At 53.0% G+C, this 16161-nt stretch overlaps 2 protein-coding genes across 51 annotated transcripts in view; one reads left to right on the forward strand and one right to left on the reverse strand.

Annotated features, from left to right (window-relative positions):
• The window catches only part of RALGPS1 (Ral GEF with PH domain and SH3 binding motif 1), a 309544-nt gene that overhangs the window by 167135 nt on the left and 126248 nt on the right, over positions 1–16161 (forward strand). The gene's annotated exons all lie outside the window — the stretch shown is intronic.
• The window catches only part of ANGPTL2 (angiopoietin like 2), a 35423-nt gene continuing 27138 nt past the window's right edge, over positions 7877–16161 (reverse strand). Inside the window, exons 3-5 of the mRNA XM_001501670.7 lie at positions 14142–14335; positions 12087–12357; positions 7877–9689 (exon numbers count right to left, since the gene is read on the reverse strand). Coding sequence (XP_001501720.2) covers positions 9490–9689; positions 12087–12357; positions 14142–14335 — 665 coding nt within the window. The 3' untranslated portion in view covers positions 7877–9489. The remainder of the gene's footprint in view (positions 9690–12086; positions 12358–14141; positions 14336–16161) is intronic.

A 16161-nucleotide genomic window follows, 5' to 3' on the forward strand; every position in this document is an offset into this window, starting at 1 on the left:
GTGCCCAACTGCTAACCTCAGAATATGCCCCATGTTCCCTCTAACAGGTCTTCACCCTCTGGGGCCACCAGGAATGTGGGCCGGGGATAGGAATGTCTCCAGGGCCTCTCCTGAGTGGGACAGAGGCTCAAGATGGGAGACTGAGGGCTCTGCAGGGTCAGCTGCCATAAAGAAGAAAAGGGTTAGGAGTAGGGCAAGGACTAGTGAGCTTCTCCGTCCTCAAGACTAACCTGGGGCCATTGGGACATCTGCTTGCACTGTGCTGGAGAGAGAGAGTTAGGACCGTGGTCCTGGGAATCTGAAAGATTTCGTGTAGTAGATAGCTTGTAAGATGGCCCCCAGTGGTCCCTGCCCCCTGGTGTTTGTGTGCTTGTGTAATCCCTTCCCCTTGAGCATGGGCAGAACGTGTTCACTTGCTTCTAACAAATAGAATGTGACGGAAATAATGAGACATCACTTCCGAGATTAGAGTACAAGAAGACTGTGCCTTCTACCTTGGGTGCTGGCTCTCACTTCCTCTCTCGGATCACACATCCTGGGGGAATCCAGCTGCCGTGTGTTTGACAGTCCTGTGGAGAGCCCCACGTGGCAAGGGATTGAGGCCTGCCAGTAGCCATGTAGGTGAGTTTGGAAGTAGATTCTGCCTAAGTGGAGCCCTCAAATGAGACCGCAGCCCCAGTCAGCAGCTTGACTGCAGTCTCATGAGACACCTTGAGCCAGAGGTACCCAGCTAAGACACACTCAAATTCCTGACCCACAGAAACTGCAAGATGATAGATGTTTATTGTTGTCAGCCGCTAAGTTTTGGGCTAAAGAGTCACACAGCAGTGGATAACTGGTTCAGTGCACAACCTTTATCTCTATCCCACATTTATTACCTTGTTGCCCCATCTGTATTGGGACACAATCAGCTGTAAAACTCAACACACAGAAAACTGTAAGATTGAATTCTAGGGCAGCAGGAAATGCTGGGTCCCTCTCAGAAGCTAACTTTGAGGGGAGGAAATCCTATTGGACAGAGGGGGTGGTTGCCACTTTGAGAGGTGGCAAATTCTTGCAGCTCTGTAAGGAAGAAAGGTGCCTGAGAAGGGTCTAGAAAGTTACCGTCAGCAAGGCTGCCTGTATCATCCTCATAAAGTGTGTGCCGGGCGCTGGAGTGTGATGTGTCCAGATCTCCCAAGGTCCAGGAACGCCTGCTCAGGGGAGACAAGAAGATCTCCATTTTCTGTGGTTCCCCCGGAAAGGCTGCACTCAAGAGTGGCGTTCAGCGCCCACTCGTTCTTTTAGAAACTTTTTAAATTACAAAAGTAACACATTGTTTGTTGTAAAACTCATTCACACTAAAGAAGTCTATAATTAAAACGCAAAAATCCCCTTCTTCCTCTCCTACTCCCCAGAGGCAACAACTGTTAACAGTTGGTGTGTATCCTTCCAGGCATTTTAATCTACCTAGATGAATATCTGTGCACGTGGGGGCGTGTGAATAATATGTGCTTTTAAACCAAAATGGGAACATTTTATTCGTGTTGTTTTGCACCTTACTTTTGTTCCACTTAACGTGTCACAAATGTTGTTCAGTGACAGCAAATAGAGAACTCCTTCATTCTTTGCGGTGGCTCCGTGGCGCCCAGCGTGGCTGAGCTGTTGAAGAGTGTGGAGATACGTGCTGGTTTGGTTAGCCGTGCGCCAGCTGACGCACACTCAGGTTGCTTGTGCTTTCCCCCTTTGACAGGTAGCGCAGAGGAGAACGTCTGCATCCGTGTCACCTTCACTCACCCGTCAGCCATCTCTGAGACACAGGGTGATGGTAGTGGAATTGCAGGACTTTATTTTTGGTAGCTACTGCTGGAATGCCCTCTGGGAGGGTCACAGGTACACTTCCACCAACAGAGTGTGGGCATGCCTGTTTTCTCCCTTCTCACCAACACTGGGTGTTACCAATTGTTTTTCTTTAGGATAAAATGGTAGGTGAAAGATGGCATCTTGTTTTAATATACATTTCTCTACCCACCAATTCTCTGTGCTCTTGGTAGAGAAACACACTCCCTGTGCTCTCCTGGGCCCCGGGTGAGGCAGCCAGGCCTTCAGGCCTCCCACCCAACTGCTCAGCTGCCCTCTGCTCCTGCCTCTGTGTCCTGAATATCTGTCCTTAATCCATCTCCCTGTGTGCCCGGCACAACCCTGTGCCTCCCTGATCAATGAGAAAAGGCTGCCTCGCTGTTGGGTTCCCGTGGAGAGGAGGCTGACAGGATTCCGTGCCTGGGCACTCTTGCCTGGGCCTGGTCTGCATTCTGGGCTCCAAGGAGGCTGCCTGCTTCTGCTAATTCTTTCCCTGCTTTGAGATGACTAGGGCATTGGCTTCTGTTATCACATGACTCCAGAAGGGAATTCTAATTCCATTCCCTGTACATTAGCTACCCTTTCAGGCTCTGGGCCACGTCTGGCTCTGCTAAGGGTCAGGGCAAATGTGGCCTGTCCACCCTTGCCCAAGGAGCTCTCTTCTATCATGAGATGTCCCTCGGCATCAGGAGGGTATACGTGCTGAAGCAGGGGGAAGGGAGCACCCCTTGACCAGCCCATGGAGCCTGATAATACAACTGTCAACGAGCAGAGGATGGGGCAGCCAGATGGGCCGCCCAGCCGGGAGGTGCCACATGTGGAAGTGCTTTGGGAAGGCGGCACAGATGGGAAGTATTATGTATGTCTGGGTTCCCATGTGTGGGCTGAGCTGGCCCAGGATGCCCAAAGTCAGCAGAGATCGAGACACTTGAATGGCTTGGTGATGGTTGGTACCAAGGCTTTGTGTTCACACGTAACAGAACCCCAGACTGGGGCTGGTTCAGGCCTGACGCTGGGATCTGGGAGAGACTAGGTAGGCAGGCCCCAGGTCCGAAGGCGTGGGAGATGGGAGACGAGCCACCACAACAGGGACCCAGTTACAGACAATGTGAACCAGGACTTGGACCAAGTAGAAATGGTACATGAGGTGACAGCCAGACCAGCTGCAAGTGGGACACTAAGAGTGCCAAAAGGTGGGGCTGAGTCTGTAGGTCGTAGGACAAGCGGCTCTCTTGTTCTACAAGAGGAAGGAGAAAGGCAGGGCCCAGCAGCTTTCACCCTGACAAAGGGTTGGGAGCCCCAAGAAGCTGTGAAATGTTCTCCATCACAGCCCCCTAATATTCTGGGCCCGCTGCTCTGAGATAAATTGAGCAAACGGCCCAGGACTGGCTTCCTGACATCTGGGGACCTACTATCCAGCCAGCTGCTTCCGCACAGGCAGGCTGGCTGGCTACCTCACATCCCCACGCCTACGGGCAGGAGGCTCCGTGCTGCCATGATCCTCAGATGTACTAGGGAGTGACGAGGGGGTGAGAGAAGAGCCTTAGTTGTTTTGTTTCATCCTTGGGGACAGTGATCTAATACTACAGAAGCTCAAATCCTGAGTGTCCCAGGCTGCATGTTCTTGGGCAAGTCACTTACATCTGTAAGCCTGAATTTCTGTTATGTCGAAGGGAGGGTGCTTATAGAAGCACCCCATAGATGGCAGATGGTATGAGTGTTATCTAGAGCAAAATACTGCCAGGAAGACCCCCACAGTGGGACCATGTTGCCTCCTGCATCCATAGAGACTATTGAGAAACTCGATGTGTCCAGGAAGGGCAGGAGACCCCTGTCTGGGCACAGCCAGGTGTCATGTTTAGTGACCCAGCTGGGCCTGGAAGAGTTGGGTGTGCTTTCTCGGGTAGGGCAGGGGTCATCAGGGGCGGGGTTGGGGAATAGGACACAATCTAATGAGTAATGGGACAAAATCCACCTGGCTGGCAAAATATGGTCCCTGCAGAGGACGGGGACCAACAACAGCTAGAGTGTAGTCTATATACCTTTCTGGATATAGACCCAGCACGTGGCCCCTCCTTCTTTGGGAACCTGGGAACTCCCCCCACCTCTCGTACAATGTTGAACTCCAGCAGCAGTGTTCATTCCACCCAGCTCTGCTCTGAGGCCAGAGTGGATAGGATTGAGGTGGATACCCACCCCACGTGGGCCAGTCGGGTCCTCTGGCCAGGGGCTGGCATTGGAACTGAGAGGTGCTTGAAGTCTTTGCTGGCACTCAGACCAGGACATATGAGCTCAGGAGTTCTGTGCTGGGAAAAGCAAGTGGATGCACAATGAGAAACAGAGAAAGAAACTCTGCAAGCAAGGGAACAGGAAAAGAAAGGGAGAGAAGCTGAGGAAGCAGCTGCCCTGCCTCTTGAAGGCGTTCCAGGCAGTTTCTGGTTCCTGGCCCTCGTGAGGCCCAGCTGTGTCCCTGCTCATGGACTCTGGGAGATACCTCGTGTCCTTATGTAACCAGCTTATTAAATAAGCTGGACTCAATCAGGTGTAAGAGGAAACCAACTTTATTTTTTCCCCAGTGTCCTTTCCAGCCTACTCTGTGGACTAGTTCTTTTCCCAGTCAACGCTGAAAACTTAGCAGCCCCCTTAGTCTTTCTGCTCTTAGGCAGCCCCATCCTTTCTAACAGTCCTGCCACTGCAGACAGTCCAGTGTAGTAATCAGAAGTCTGGACTCTGAAAGCCCGGCCAGACTTGGAGGCCTGGGTGGGGGAGGGCGCACAAGTCAGCTCCTTCACCAGATCCCAGAGTCCTGCTGCCTCCCCGACTTGCCTGCTGAGGTCTGTGTCCCTTGGGGTTGGAATGGGGAGAGGGAGAAGCAAGGGGTAAGATTTGGCCATAAACCCGACCTTGTGCCCTATGGGTGTGCCAGATGCCCAAAGCGCCCTCATGTTGTCTTTTCTCCCTCTCTGCTGCTGCTGCCTCAGAATTTCCCTTCTGGGCCCCTCTGACTCAGCTGCCCTGATGGAGTAACACTTCTCCTCCAGCTGACCACTTACAACTCCTTCCTTGGCTCCTGGGCCTCCTGCAATACTCCCACCCCGCCATCCAGGCTGCCCCCTAATTCCTAGGGAACCCATGTCCTTGCTTGCCATGGCCCCGTCGTGGGCTTGCCTTTTGCTTCCAGTACAGTCCCATTTCCCACTGCTCTCTGCCTCAGGGCCATAGGCTGGAGGCATGAGCCAGACAGCATAGCTTGTGCTGGCCCACGCCAGACTCTTGGAACGGTCCCTTGTGGTTCCTGTCACTTGATTTAGGGTGAAGGGGAGCACCCACCCTTCCTGCGGTGGTGGAGGAGCGTGTCATTCCTCCACCCCAGGGTATTTTTTCTGCAGTTTTACACAGGCTGCAGCTGGGCAGTCAGCTAATGCCGTGGGACCAATTTGGGGCCATCTGCCTTGCAGGGATGTCTTGCTCCTTGTTTTAGAATGTGGGACACTTGGCAGTTATTACTTTGGCCTTAGCCTTTGGAGTCTCAGATAAAACCAAGGCAGAAAGAGTGCCTGTTTAACATTTTGTTACACTTAAAATGTCCCCTTTTTTGCTTAATCCAGTTGTCTGGCTTTCTCTTACTATAATCAAGAGTCTTTACAGGACTGTAGGTAACAGATGAGGTGGTCCTGGGAGATCAGGAAACATCCCCTGAGCTCCCAAAAAGCATCTGTGGATTGGGAGCATCATAGACTCCCGTGACTACTGTTGTCAGTAATTCAGAGGTCTCTCTTTCAATCTTGCTCAAATTGGCATGATTTGGGGAAAGGGGTCCTGTTCAATGTCAGTTGCTTGGAGAACATCACTGTCTTCCTGCCATGTTCCCCACACAAGCCCAGCAGGTGGGTGGGTGCCCTCCAGTGACCAAGGTATTGGCCCAAACTGGGACGTGGTGTTGTGGCTTAGGCAGGAGAAAGACCGGGTTTCACTGACTTCCTCTGGTTCTGCAGATGCACGCACCATGGAGACCTTAGTCACAGCAGGACTCCTATGACTGTAGGCCTCAAAAGGTCACTGGCTGGGATGGGGGAGGAGGAGTGTTAATCTGATCAGACCCCAGGGTCTTGACTGGCTGTGTTTGCTGGTGGGGGGAGCAACACACCGGGCACGAAGGCGCAGTGCCCTTGAACACAGCTCTCCCATCCCCTGTTCTCTTCTTTGATGCTGTTGGTTTGGTAAATTGACCAACCCCCCCCCCCCCCGCCCCCATTTTACTCCAAGGAGAGCTGGTTCCACATCTCTAATGGGCTTATTCCTTCCTCTCCTTCCATTTACCCAGGATGTGGTTTGACTAAGACTCAGGCTTGGGTGGGGGTTGGGAGAAAAGCAGGTCACGGCCTGCTTTTGTTTAGATCCCAACAGGTTTAGAAAAAGGGCTGCTTCATGTTGTCCAGCATGGCTTTCCAGAGCTCTCTGCTTTGGGGTTTGGACCCAAGAGCAGTGACCAGTAAGGTTGGACCCTGTTTTCCTTTGCTGTCCATCCTTACGTCCCACACACTCCACTCCAGGTCTGTGCGGAGGGGTGGCTATGGCCTGGCCGAGGTTGAGATATTCTCACTTAATAATATCCGAATTCCACTGTGACCCCAACAGTTGTGACCCCAAGAACTGACTGGAATTTGGGAGAAGCGAGTTGAGAACTCTTACTTGGCACCTGACACCCAGCACCTTCTGGACTAACCGCCGCCAGAGCATTTCTGCCAGGAGTCTGACTGTGAGCCTCATTTTCTCTTCTAGGGAGTAAGGAGAACAGTGTCTCCTTCACAGGGCTGCTGTGAGGGTTACACAAGAAGATGTAAGTCCAATCCCAGCGCAAAGTAGGCTTCACTCAACGTTCTCTCCCCAACCACAGCTTTGCTAGAAAAAGCGCTCGTAGCAGTATTGCTCGGTCATTAAGAAGAGGGATTGCTGCGTCCAAGGGTATAAGTACATTTTAAATTCTGATCTGTAAATTGCTAAACAGCCCTTCAAAAGTATTGAATCCATTTATCCTTTCATGCCTAGTGCACGGAGTACACATTTCTCCATTCCCTTCTCCGCGTGGAGACTGACATTTTTTCGTCTTTGCCAATCTGACAGGCGCCGTGTGATGGTTTATGCTTGATTTAATGCACTCTCTGCTTACTACTGAGGTTGGCATCTTTTCTTGTTTCTTGGACATTTGTGAGCCTTCTAGCGTGTTCGTGTACTTCACAAAGTTTTCTATCACAGTGTTTGTATCTTTCTTCTTAATTTGAAAGAGTTCTTGGTGTATCATTAATACTAACTCTGTATTTTTTTCTTGTTTGATACTTGCCTCTCAATGTTGGTCATATTTTACTTTGTTTTGCTTTTCGGAAGGCAGAAAATTCGGGGTTTTCTTTAGTCCTATCCTTTAGGCTTTGGCTTTATGGTTTTGGGATTTCTTGCCATGCCTGGAGATGCCTCCCAACTCACAGATTGATTTTACAGCAAGGTGGCTCTAGTGGATCGCGTGGAAGTCAGGTTGGAGAGGAGATGGAGGCACAGGGCTCCTGGTCTGGTGGGAGCCTGTTGTTGTAGTCGAGAGGAGAGGAGACGCGCCTCCACCCAGGCAGAGAAGAGGGCTTGCAGAGAGGGAGGGGTTGACCTTGGCGAGGGGGAGGGAGAAGTCCTTGTTTTTGACCTGAACAATTGAGTGGATGGTGCCATTTGGTGAAATGGGAGCAGACCTGGGGGGAAGGTGTTTCGGGTGTTGACCTCACTGCCTAGGAGGTGCTTCCAGGACATCCAGTGGAGACATCCCGCACACGGCTGGGTGTAAGGAGGCAGAGCTCCAGAAAGCTGTCGCGGCCTGAGGTACTGCCATGGGACTCCTGAGGGCATAGGTGGAAACCAAAGATAGGGAGAGTGGGATTTACGTGGTTTTAGTGTGTGTGTCCCTGGTGCTGAATCTCTTCCTGGTTTTACTTAAAGAGGCTCTGATACAAGAGGTCCCAGGAAGGCATTCTAAAACAATAACAGACAGTGTGGATACATCCAAATAGCACTGATGGCTTTTATTGCAGATTTGTGTCATTACAAGGATAACCTGGGAATATATTAAGAAAAAAACAAACCCTCCCTTTTATATACACAAAACATGCTACATGGTACATTTTGTGAGAATGCTGAGGTAATAGGCACACACGGACATGGACAGTACCAAGTGTTCCAACATCTCGCACACCCCAGCCTACACGCCCCCCTGGGGAGGGTCTCACCTTCTGGACTCATCTCTTGTCCCTGCTTGGCAGTAGTCCTGGCAGTACTGAGTCTGACACTTTGTGGCCAACAGGACTCAGAAAGCCACCATGCTGCAATTCACCCACCAAGGGGTCCGGTGGCCCCTGGTCGTTCAGTGACTCACAAGAAGTCGCCAGTTCTCGTTTTTGTGGCTCCTGTTCTCCAGGGAAGTGTAGTTTGGGGATGAGATGCGGACTCTAGTCGGCCTGAGAGCATGGGACCTTTGGTCTGTAGCCATTTGTGGGCCCCAACGATCGGATGATGACTTCTTTTCAACTGAATATCTCCTGGGCAAGGTAGGTTATTATTTCTGTGAAGGTTAAAATGACACATAGGCTAAAGTGTGAATGGAAAATACAAAACTGAGAATACGTTATCTGTGTGGCCGGCAGTTAGCTTTTGGGCCTGGCCTTCCCTTTCCTGACCAGAAACCTAGAGCCCAGACTGTCTTCTACTCAGAGGCTGAGGAATCTTGCCTGGAAAGAAAGGACGGTGCAACAGAAAAGGTAAGAAGTAGGCAGGCAAGGAGCAGAGAAGAGCAGAAAAGTTGCCTCGAACCACAGCGAGGGCCCAGGACTGATCACAGGAGGCACTGACTGAGTTGAATTGAATGAACAAGCAAGTGGATGGATGGATGGTGAAAAAGTCCTGAGAATGGGGAGAAGTACAGAAATGGAAAGTGAAGGGGATTTTGACATTTGATTAGGTGCGCAAAGGAGTTCTTAAGTGAGGAAGGAAACGCTGTGTGAGCAAATAGCATTGTAGACGTCCCTGGAAGAATCCAGGCACACGGATGCCAAGGGTTCTTTGGATTGGAGCTACACAGTCTGTGATCTGCTCTTAGACTCAGGGAGCACAACATGCATGAAATGCTTTTCTCCTAAGAGCAAAGCTGTCGTTAACAGCTTCAACATCTGAGAATTGAGAATATGTGTATTTAGGTATATAAGGCAACCCTGTATATGTATCTAGATATATGACGTATGGTATATATCTAAATGCATATATATGTGGTATACACACAAGTGCACAAGGTCGGCTCATACACGTGTATATTATGAAGGTATTTTGCAGTTGTATTTTTATTGTAAGGGCTTAATTTATTTAAAGAAAGACTTATCTGCAGTCCTGTCCAGTCTGGAAAAGTGATGGGCTGTCTGGCGTGAAGGGGAGTAGTAGGGACAGAGAATACTGTATCGATTTAGTTCCGTTATCTGCCGCGGTGACTTGGGAAGACAGAATGCAACGTCCTGGGCCTCCCGGCCCCAGGGTGCACTGGCGAGGAGTTGCTCTTTGTGCTGGGGCCGGTGTGCCGGGGCGGGCTCCTGGCAATGGCCACGAGAGGTCAGGAGGGGAGCTGGCTTAGTGGAAGGTGTTGGGGTTGGGCCGGATCATCATCACCACTTTCTTGAGCGAGTAGGAGCCTCCTCGGAACTCAGCCCAGTAGACTCCGTCCTGGTAGCGGCTCCGGTAATGGCCCCCACGGTACCAGACCCCATTGAGGTTGGAGTGGGCGCAGGCGTTGTACCACCAGCCTCCCTTCTGGTAGTGAGCACAGTTTCCTGCAGGAGAGAAGGGAGTGAGAAGGTCTCAGGGAGGAGGCAGTTTTACCTGTGTCCTCCATCTGCTCGGGGACTTCAGCAGGACCCTCTCTAGGGGGCCTCTGGAACAAGAAGTGCTTGAGAGGTGGACCAGGCTTCAGACCTGCCCAGACGTGCCTGACTAAGGAGCTGTGTGACCTTGGGCAAGTGACTTAACCTTGCTGAGCCACTGAATTCAGGATAAAGGCATTGCCTCCTGCCCAGGACTGCTGTGGGAATTGAATGAGGGCACATATTCAAGCCCTTGGCCCAGGATGTGGTGCAGAGGAAGCGCCTGGGGAGGACTCCACCTCGTAGGTTTGAATAGAAAATGGAACTGACCTGAGGTGGCAGGGAGAGGGCCAAAGGGTTTTTCTTAGGAATTTTTTTAAGATCAAGAGTCTTTGACGAATGACAAAGGAAGTGTTTAAGATGAAATGCTCCTCTATTCCTCCCCAGCCTGTATTCCAGCCAAATATGTTTTTCTTATTATTTCACACAAGAAAGATATTTTCGTAAAACATTTGGCGCTATCACATCGTGCTGTTTCGCTGCCAGGGACACACAGTTCGGAACGGCAGTAAAAGTGCGGGCAAGGTGTGAGCCCGCCTGCAGGACATCACCCTTCCCAGGAAGGAGGAGGAGCCTCTGTTCACTCTGGCTGCTCTTAGTTAAAGGGGGGTCCCCAGTTTCCTGATCAGGCCTAGGAAGCGGACCCCGGCCTCGGGGAAGGGCTGCCTGAGTCAAGTTTGTGGGCTGGGAGGCCCAATTGGGGCAGGTGGCCCTCCTCCCGCTGAGGCCTTGGGATGAGGTGAGGAGGCAGCAGGCTGAGGGGAGACTCAGCCCCAGGCACCCTGTAGTCCCCGCAGCCCAGGCTGTCCCAGAGTTTTTCTCGAGCTCCTCTGGGCTGTGATGCGAGGCCACAAGGACCAAGTGGCAGTGTTGGATGTGGAGAGTACATCAGCCAGCCTCCCATCTGCGGGTGGAGGCCCCCATAAGCTTGCCCTGCACGCCTTCCAGGGACAAGGAGCTCACTTCCTCACCGTCCACAGAACATGCTGCTGGACGGGCCTGATGGTTGGGGTGCTAGAACAGTCTTCTCCCAGCTCTCCAGGAGGACCCCAGGAAATGCTGTAGCAGCCCCCGTGTCCCCAGAGTCAGACTAACTTTGAGGGTCAGCTTCCTGCCCTGATCTTCTGGAAGCCTCGGCAGCCCTCACCTAAGACAACACTGACTCCTCAGGGACCCCTCAGCAAGGTCCGTTTAGTGCCTGTGACAGGGAGAGTGTGTGCGTGTCCCCAGTGTTGTGAGAACAGTCTGCTGGAGTGTGGCTGCCGTGGGCACCTGGAGTGAGGACCTCCCTCTCCGTATGTAGGTGGCAGGGCTTGCCTGAAGTGCCGGTTGTTCCTGAGACGCCCCTCGGAGGGGAGGGAGTGGCCTTCAGACCAGGACTAAATGGGGAGCAGGGGCAGGAGGGGCCAGGTCTGCCCAGGAGACCAGACAGCCTTGCCCTGGAGGTGGGGTCGGCCTCAGGGAGGAGCTAGGCCTCTCTGACTTTGCCAGCTTGTTAGGGCCCAGAGGCCATCATCTCAAGAAACTGGGTGTGGGGCCTTGGGAGGCATGAGCTGTGGGGGGTTATTGTCTGGGCTCAAGGCTGGACTGTATCTGTGCTTATAATTTTCTGTTTTCTCCCTTGTTTTTTATTTGATAAAGACTTCTTAGTAAAGGCTTGGATTTGAGGCTTGTGAATTTGGACAAATCACTTAATCTCTCCTATCTCGTTTCCTCTTAAGAGCTCACTTACAGCGCTGCGTTAACAGTGCATGACAATAACGGTAACCACAGGGAGAGCCCGCGACATGGAGCCCTACCAGCCAAGTCCCCGACCAGGTCTGTGCTCTCTGACCTTCTCACCACCCTGCCAGGCAGATTGTCTTCGTTTCCAGCTGTGGAAACTGAGGCCCAGAGAGACTAAGCAGCTTGCCCAAGGACACATGGCTGGTAGAGGTGGGGCCGGCACTGTTACCCAGGGTGTATGGCCCAGAGCCCATGGAGTTATGTAGCCTTGACCTGGTGCCCCAGGCAGAGGTGATACATATGTGCAGCCCAGCACAATGTCTGGCTTGGCCCAGAGTGGCCCTCAAAGGTGTAATTTGTATACCTCTTTACCTTTCCCTTTCTGTAAGTGCCGTTCTGACCCAGCTTTGCGAAGGGGATCTGTGGGCAGTGGCTAGAGGAGTGGACCTTCAGGGGGTGGGAACAGGGTCAGGCAGCTAGACCCTGGGATCTTCCTGTTTTCAGGCCCTGCAGTCAGGGGCTCTGGCTTTGGCTGGCCTCTTTTCCGTGCCCTGCCCCTGGGTTTGACTCCACTGGTCCTACCTGTGTAGACATCATGGTCTCTGTCCAGGGTGGTGAACTGCTTGCCGTTGTGCCAGGTGAAGGAGTCACCAGCGTTGCCATGGTAGCGCCCCAGCCGCAGCTTGTAATACTCGCTCTCAGGCTCCAGGCGGAAGCTGGCATATTCCGCGAAGACCTTGCGGCCAGACCAGTCCTCCATGGTCACCAGCAGTTTGTAGTTGCCTTGGTTTGTCAGCCAGTAAATGTTCTCCAGGCCCAGCCAGTACTCGCCGTCAATGTTCCCAAACCCTTGCTGGGGAAAACGCGGAAGAGCATTAGAGGAATATGCAGTGCCGTCAGCCAGCAGGGCTTGGCTGCTGGATGCTCAGCCCCGGACAGAGGGGCCCAGAGACATCAGAGCACAAGGCAGGCCTGGGTTCAAATCCCTCCTCCCCCACTTGGCGGGGACTTGATGGGTCAGTTTGCCTGTCTGAGCCTCAATCATGCATCATTCAAGACTGTTTAGAGAGTGCCTGCTGCGTGCTGGGCGTTGTGTGAATGTGGGGGGCGCTGTTACCTTCTCTGCAGGGTTGCCGTGGGGACACATGTAATATGGTAAATGGAGCGCCCAGCACGCAGTAGGTGTGCGACAGGAGTTCCTTGGACAAATCCCTTACCTTCTCTGGGCTTCAGTTTCCTTCTCTGGGGATGGGCTGTGTGTGTGGGTCCCATGAAACTCTAAAGCACCAGACAGGTGTGAGCTGTGACAAATGTCTGGCTCCCTCCTATGTCTGAAGTCCAGTCATTTTGTTATTGTTTGCACATGTAGTTTTTGGGAGTCATCAGCTGAGCAGCGACCACTGAAGTCTTGAAAATGGATGGATTCGTTAAGAATAAGAGCAGCCAGTATTTAGCGAGCAGTTGTGGTGTACCGTCATGGCACTGTTATCAGGACTTCACATAGGTTATTTTATTAACCCTCATGCCAACCCTGAGAGCTAGGTACTGTTACTATCCTCCCTAGAATGGGTGAATTGAGGCCCAGAGAGGTGAGCCAGGATCTGACCCAAGAACCCGGGCTTCACCGCTTGCTCTACTGCCTCTAAGCAAGAGAACATGGAAAGGAAGAGGGAAGGGTTACGGGGCAAATCTTCAGGAGCCTCTCAATTAGGAGGCCGAGGAGAGAAAGAAGAAAGCAAAGACCCAGGCTAGTCAGGAGGTGGGCTGGAGGGCAACCAGGACAGGAAGGGTCGCACAGCAGAGCCTCGTGCAGAAGGCGTCCTGGCCAAGGGAGTTTGAAGGCTTTGCAGGTGTCAGAGGCCTGGCTTCCAGTCCCCACTCTGCCACTTCCCAGCCGTGCAACCCTGGGGAGATATTTCACTTTTTCATCTGTACACTGGGTATCCCTCCTAGGGTTGAAGTGAGATTAAATGAGGTCGTGAACGGAAGCCCTCAGTGTGGCACCTGGCGTGTGGCAGGCCCTTGGGGAACTGAGCTGCTCTCGTGTCCTTCCTACCACCTCTTTGTTCAGAAGAGGGAGGGAGGTGTGCGGCTGAGCCCTAGCAGCCTTTCCTACTATAAGGATGAGCATTCAGCTCCCTGGGCATTGGAGCCCAGGGCACGAGCCCTGGAATTAGGACCCAAATATCCCTGAAGTTCTCATAATAGGCCCTTTGGGAGATTCTCCCAGGGCCTGGGGGCCTTGGGACTTCTCCCTTCTAGGCTGTGATAACAGGTCTTCCCCCAAGGAAGCCCCAGCTGGGAGTAAGATGCTCCCCACACTCGGGCCAGGGTGCAGGACCACCCCACACCAGCATATCTAAATTGTCTCCCCGTCTGTGGGGCTTCTGTAGTCTGGACTCCTGACTTGTGTCCTCAGCAGGCAGTGCCTGGCAGGGAAGGAGCTGCTGGTCCTCACCATCCTTGGTGGGTTTGCAAAAATGGCCCTGTTAGTGCCCTTCTCGCTCAGGTGTTTGCTGTTTGGGGCCGCCCAGGCCCTGACAGGTCAGCGCGCACCTGCCCTCTGAGTGGCTCTTGTATTGGCCTCTTGGGGTGGGCTGGTCGCCTGTGGGCAGCAGACTGCCCAGCAGCTCTCACCTTGTATGTCTCCCAGTTCCGGAAGAAGTTGACGGAGCCATCCAGGCGCCTCTGGATGACGGTCCAACCCCCAGGGTCGTGTCTCTGGTCGCACCACACTTGCATGAGGCGGTTGGTGTTCTCTGGCTTCACCAGGTAGATGGAGCTGGTGTCGTGGCCATCCTCCAGGGCCTGCAGGCAGTCTCTCCACGGGCCTGGGGACAGAGGTGCACACGTCACAGACCTCCCTGCCTCCTGGCCACGAGTCACTTCTCCCCCCACCCCTCAACCCTGGCTGCACCCCAAGCACCCACAACCCCTGGCTGGTCCCCAGCTGGGAGCCACAGGCCTGCAGTGTGAGGGAACTGATTTTGGTTTTGCAAGTTTGAGAAATAATGATATAAAGACAAGAGCCCAGGGCTGGGGGTCAGGATGCCTGGGTTCCAAGGCCACTTCCCACCCCCCCCCCAACTCCCTCACGGTGTGACTTGGGCAGGCTTCATTACCTCTCCAAGCCTGCAGTTTCCCTGGCTTGTAGAAGGGAGACCATATTTACCTCGTTCGAGGTTGTAAGGGTCGCTGGGATCATTTATTTGTATGGAGTTCCTGCAGTGACTTTTTTCTTTTAAGTTGGTTATATTGGCAAAAAGAGACGTGTGCCTGCCGAGTGCAGCAGCATTCCTCAGCACGGTGCGGGCCCGCGGCTGTGCCTCAGGCAGTGAGGTGGGTCCTCTGCTTCCTCAGTACTGTGGGCTGAAGTCGGCTGGCGCCACCTCAATTCGGACTCCGTGATTGCCTTGTTAGGGACAGGGCTTGGTGACAATTGCTGCAGTTTTTAGTAAATGAACTTCCACGGAGTCACAGGGGCCCAAGCAGTGCCCAGAGTTTGGCTGTGGAGCCAGAGATTTCAGGATATTTCTGGGATTCAGACACATCTTTGGGCGGGTGGGGAGGGGGCAAGTTCCTTTTCGGCTCCAGCCATGTGTGTTTCAAAGGAAGCTCACTGAAGGTCCGATGCTCGGAGCTCACACGTTGGGGTGGTTCTGTAGGCAGGTCCATGAACTTAAAGGATGGCCCCTGGGACACACTCCAGTCCCCGGCTCTCGTCTGAAACTGAGACCAGAGGGCTTCTGTGGTCCTCTGTGACTTCGCTGCGCTTTGACTGCCGGTCACAAGGAGTGGGTGTTGCTGGCAGTCTGAAGAGCTCCCGTAGGTCTTGCACCACCCCCACCCCCACCTCGCCTGGTGGTTTCCTGTGTTTGGATGTGGTCACTTCAGCGAGAAGGTACAAACTCGAGTCACCAAGATCCAAAGAAGCTGGGTTCTTCAGAAGGTTTCAAGACCTAGCCATTGAACTACGTATTTTAAAATGAGTAAAATCACCACACTTTGCTTCAGCTTCTCTTCAAAATGTTCCCCAAACTGTGAATGGTTAAGATCAAAAGTGCTAAGAAAATTCTGTCTTGTTCTTTCTATTAATTTGTATGTTTACGCGACAAGTATTGAGTGAGTCCCAGCCCAGGCAGGTAGCGTGCTGTGCAGCCAAAGCCCGGGGCGGGGTGGGCGCCGCGCTGATGCGCAGCAGGGGAGGTGCTGACCTCGCCAGCCTCCTCTCCACGGGAGTTCCTGTGGCGGCCTGTCCTTTCCCTTCTGCGTGTGGGCAGGCATCGGTGGCAGGTGTAGTCAGCTTCTCTGTGTAGATCAAACCTCTCGAACGCCTTCCTGGCTGGTGGTTGGGCTTAACTAGCCCACACGTGATGGTTAAACAGGGACAGTTTGGGCCTTTTGGACTTCATTAGACATCTCAGGTGGGCTTTTTCTGAGACCTTGCGGCTGTGTTTGAGCATTCCCATCTGGAACTTCATGGGAGGACAGGAGCTGTCTGGCTCACCCCACTGTCCCCACTGCCCAAGACGCCACTGAGAAAAAAGGTCGGCGTGGGTGCTTACAGCTGACAGTCAACCAGGGGTTCCGCCTCCGTCCTTCAGGGAGAGTCTTCTCGCCCATTTACCAGTTCACCAGCCCGCTTCCCCCCAGGGGA

This window comes from Equus caballus, chromosome 25 (genome assembly GCF_041296265.1).
Source record: "Equus caballus isolate H_3958 breed thoroughbred chromosome 25, TB-T2T, whole genome shotgun sequence".
Taxonomy (NCBI): domain Eukaryota; kingdom Metazoa; phylum Chordata; class Mammalia; order Perissodactyla; family Equidae; genus Equus; species Equus caballus.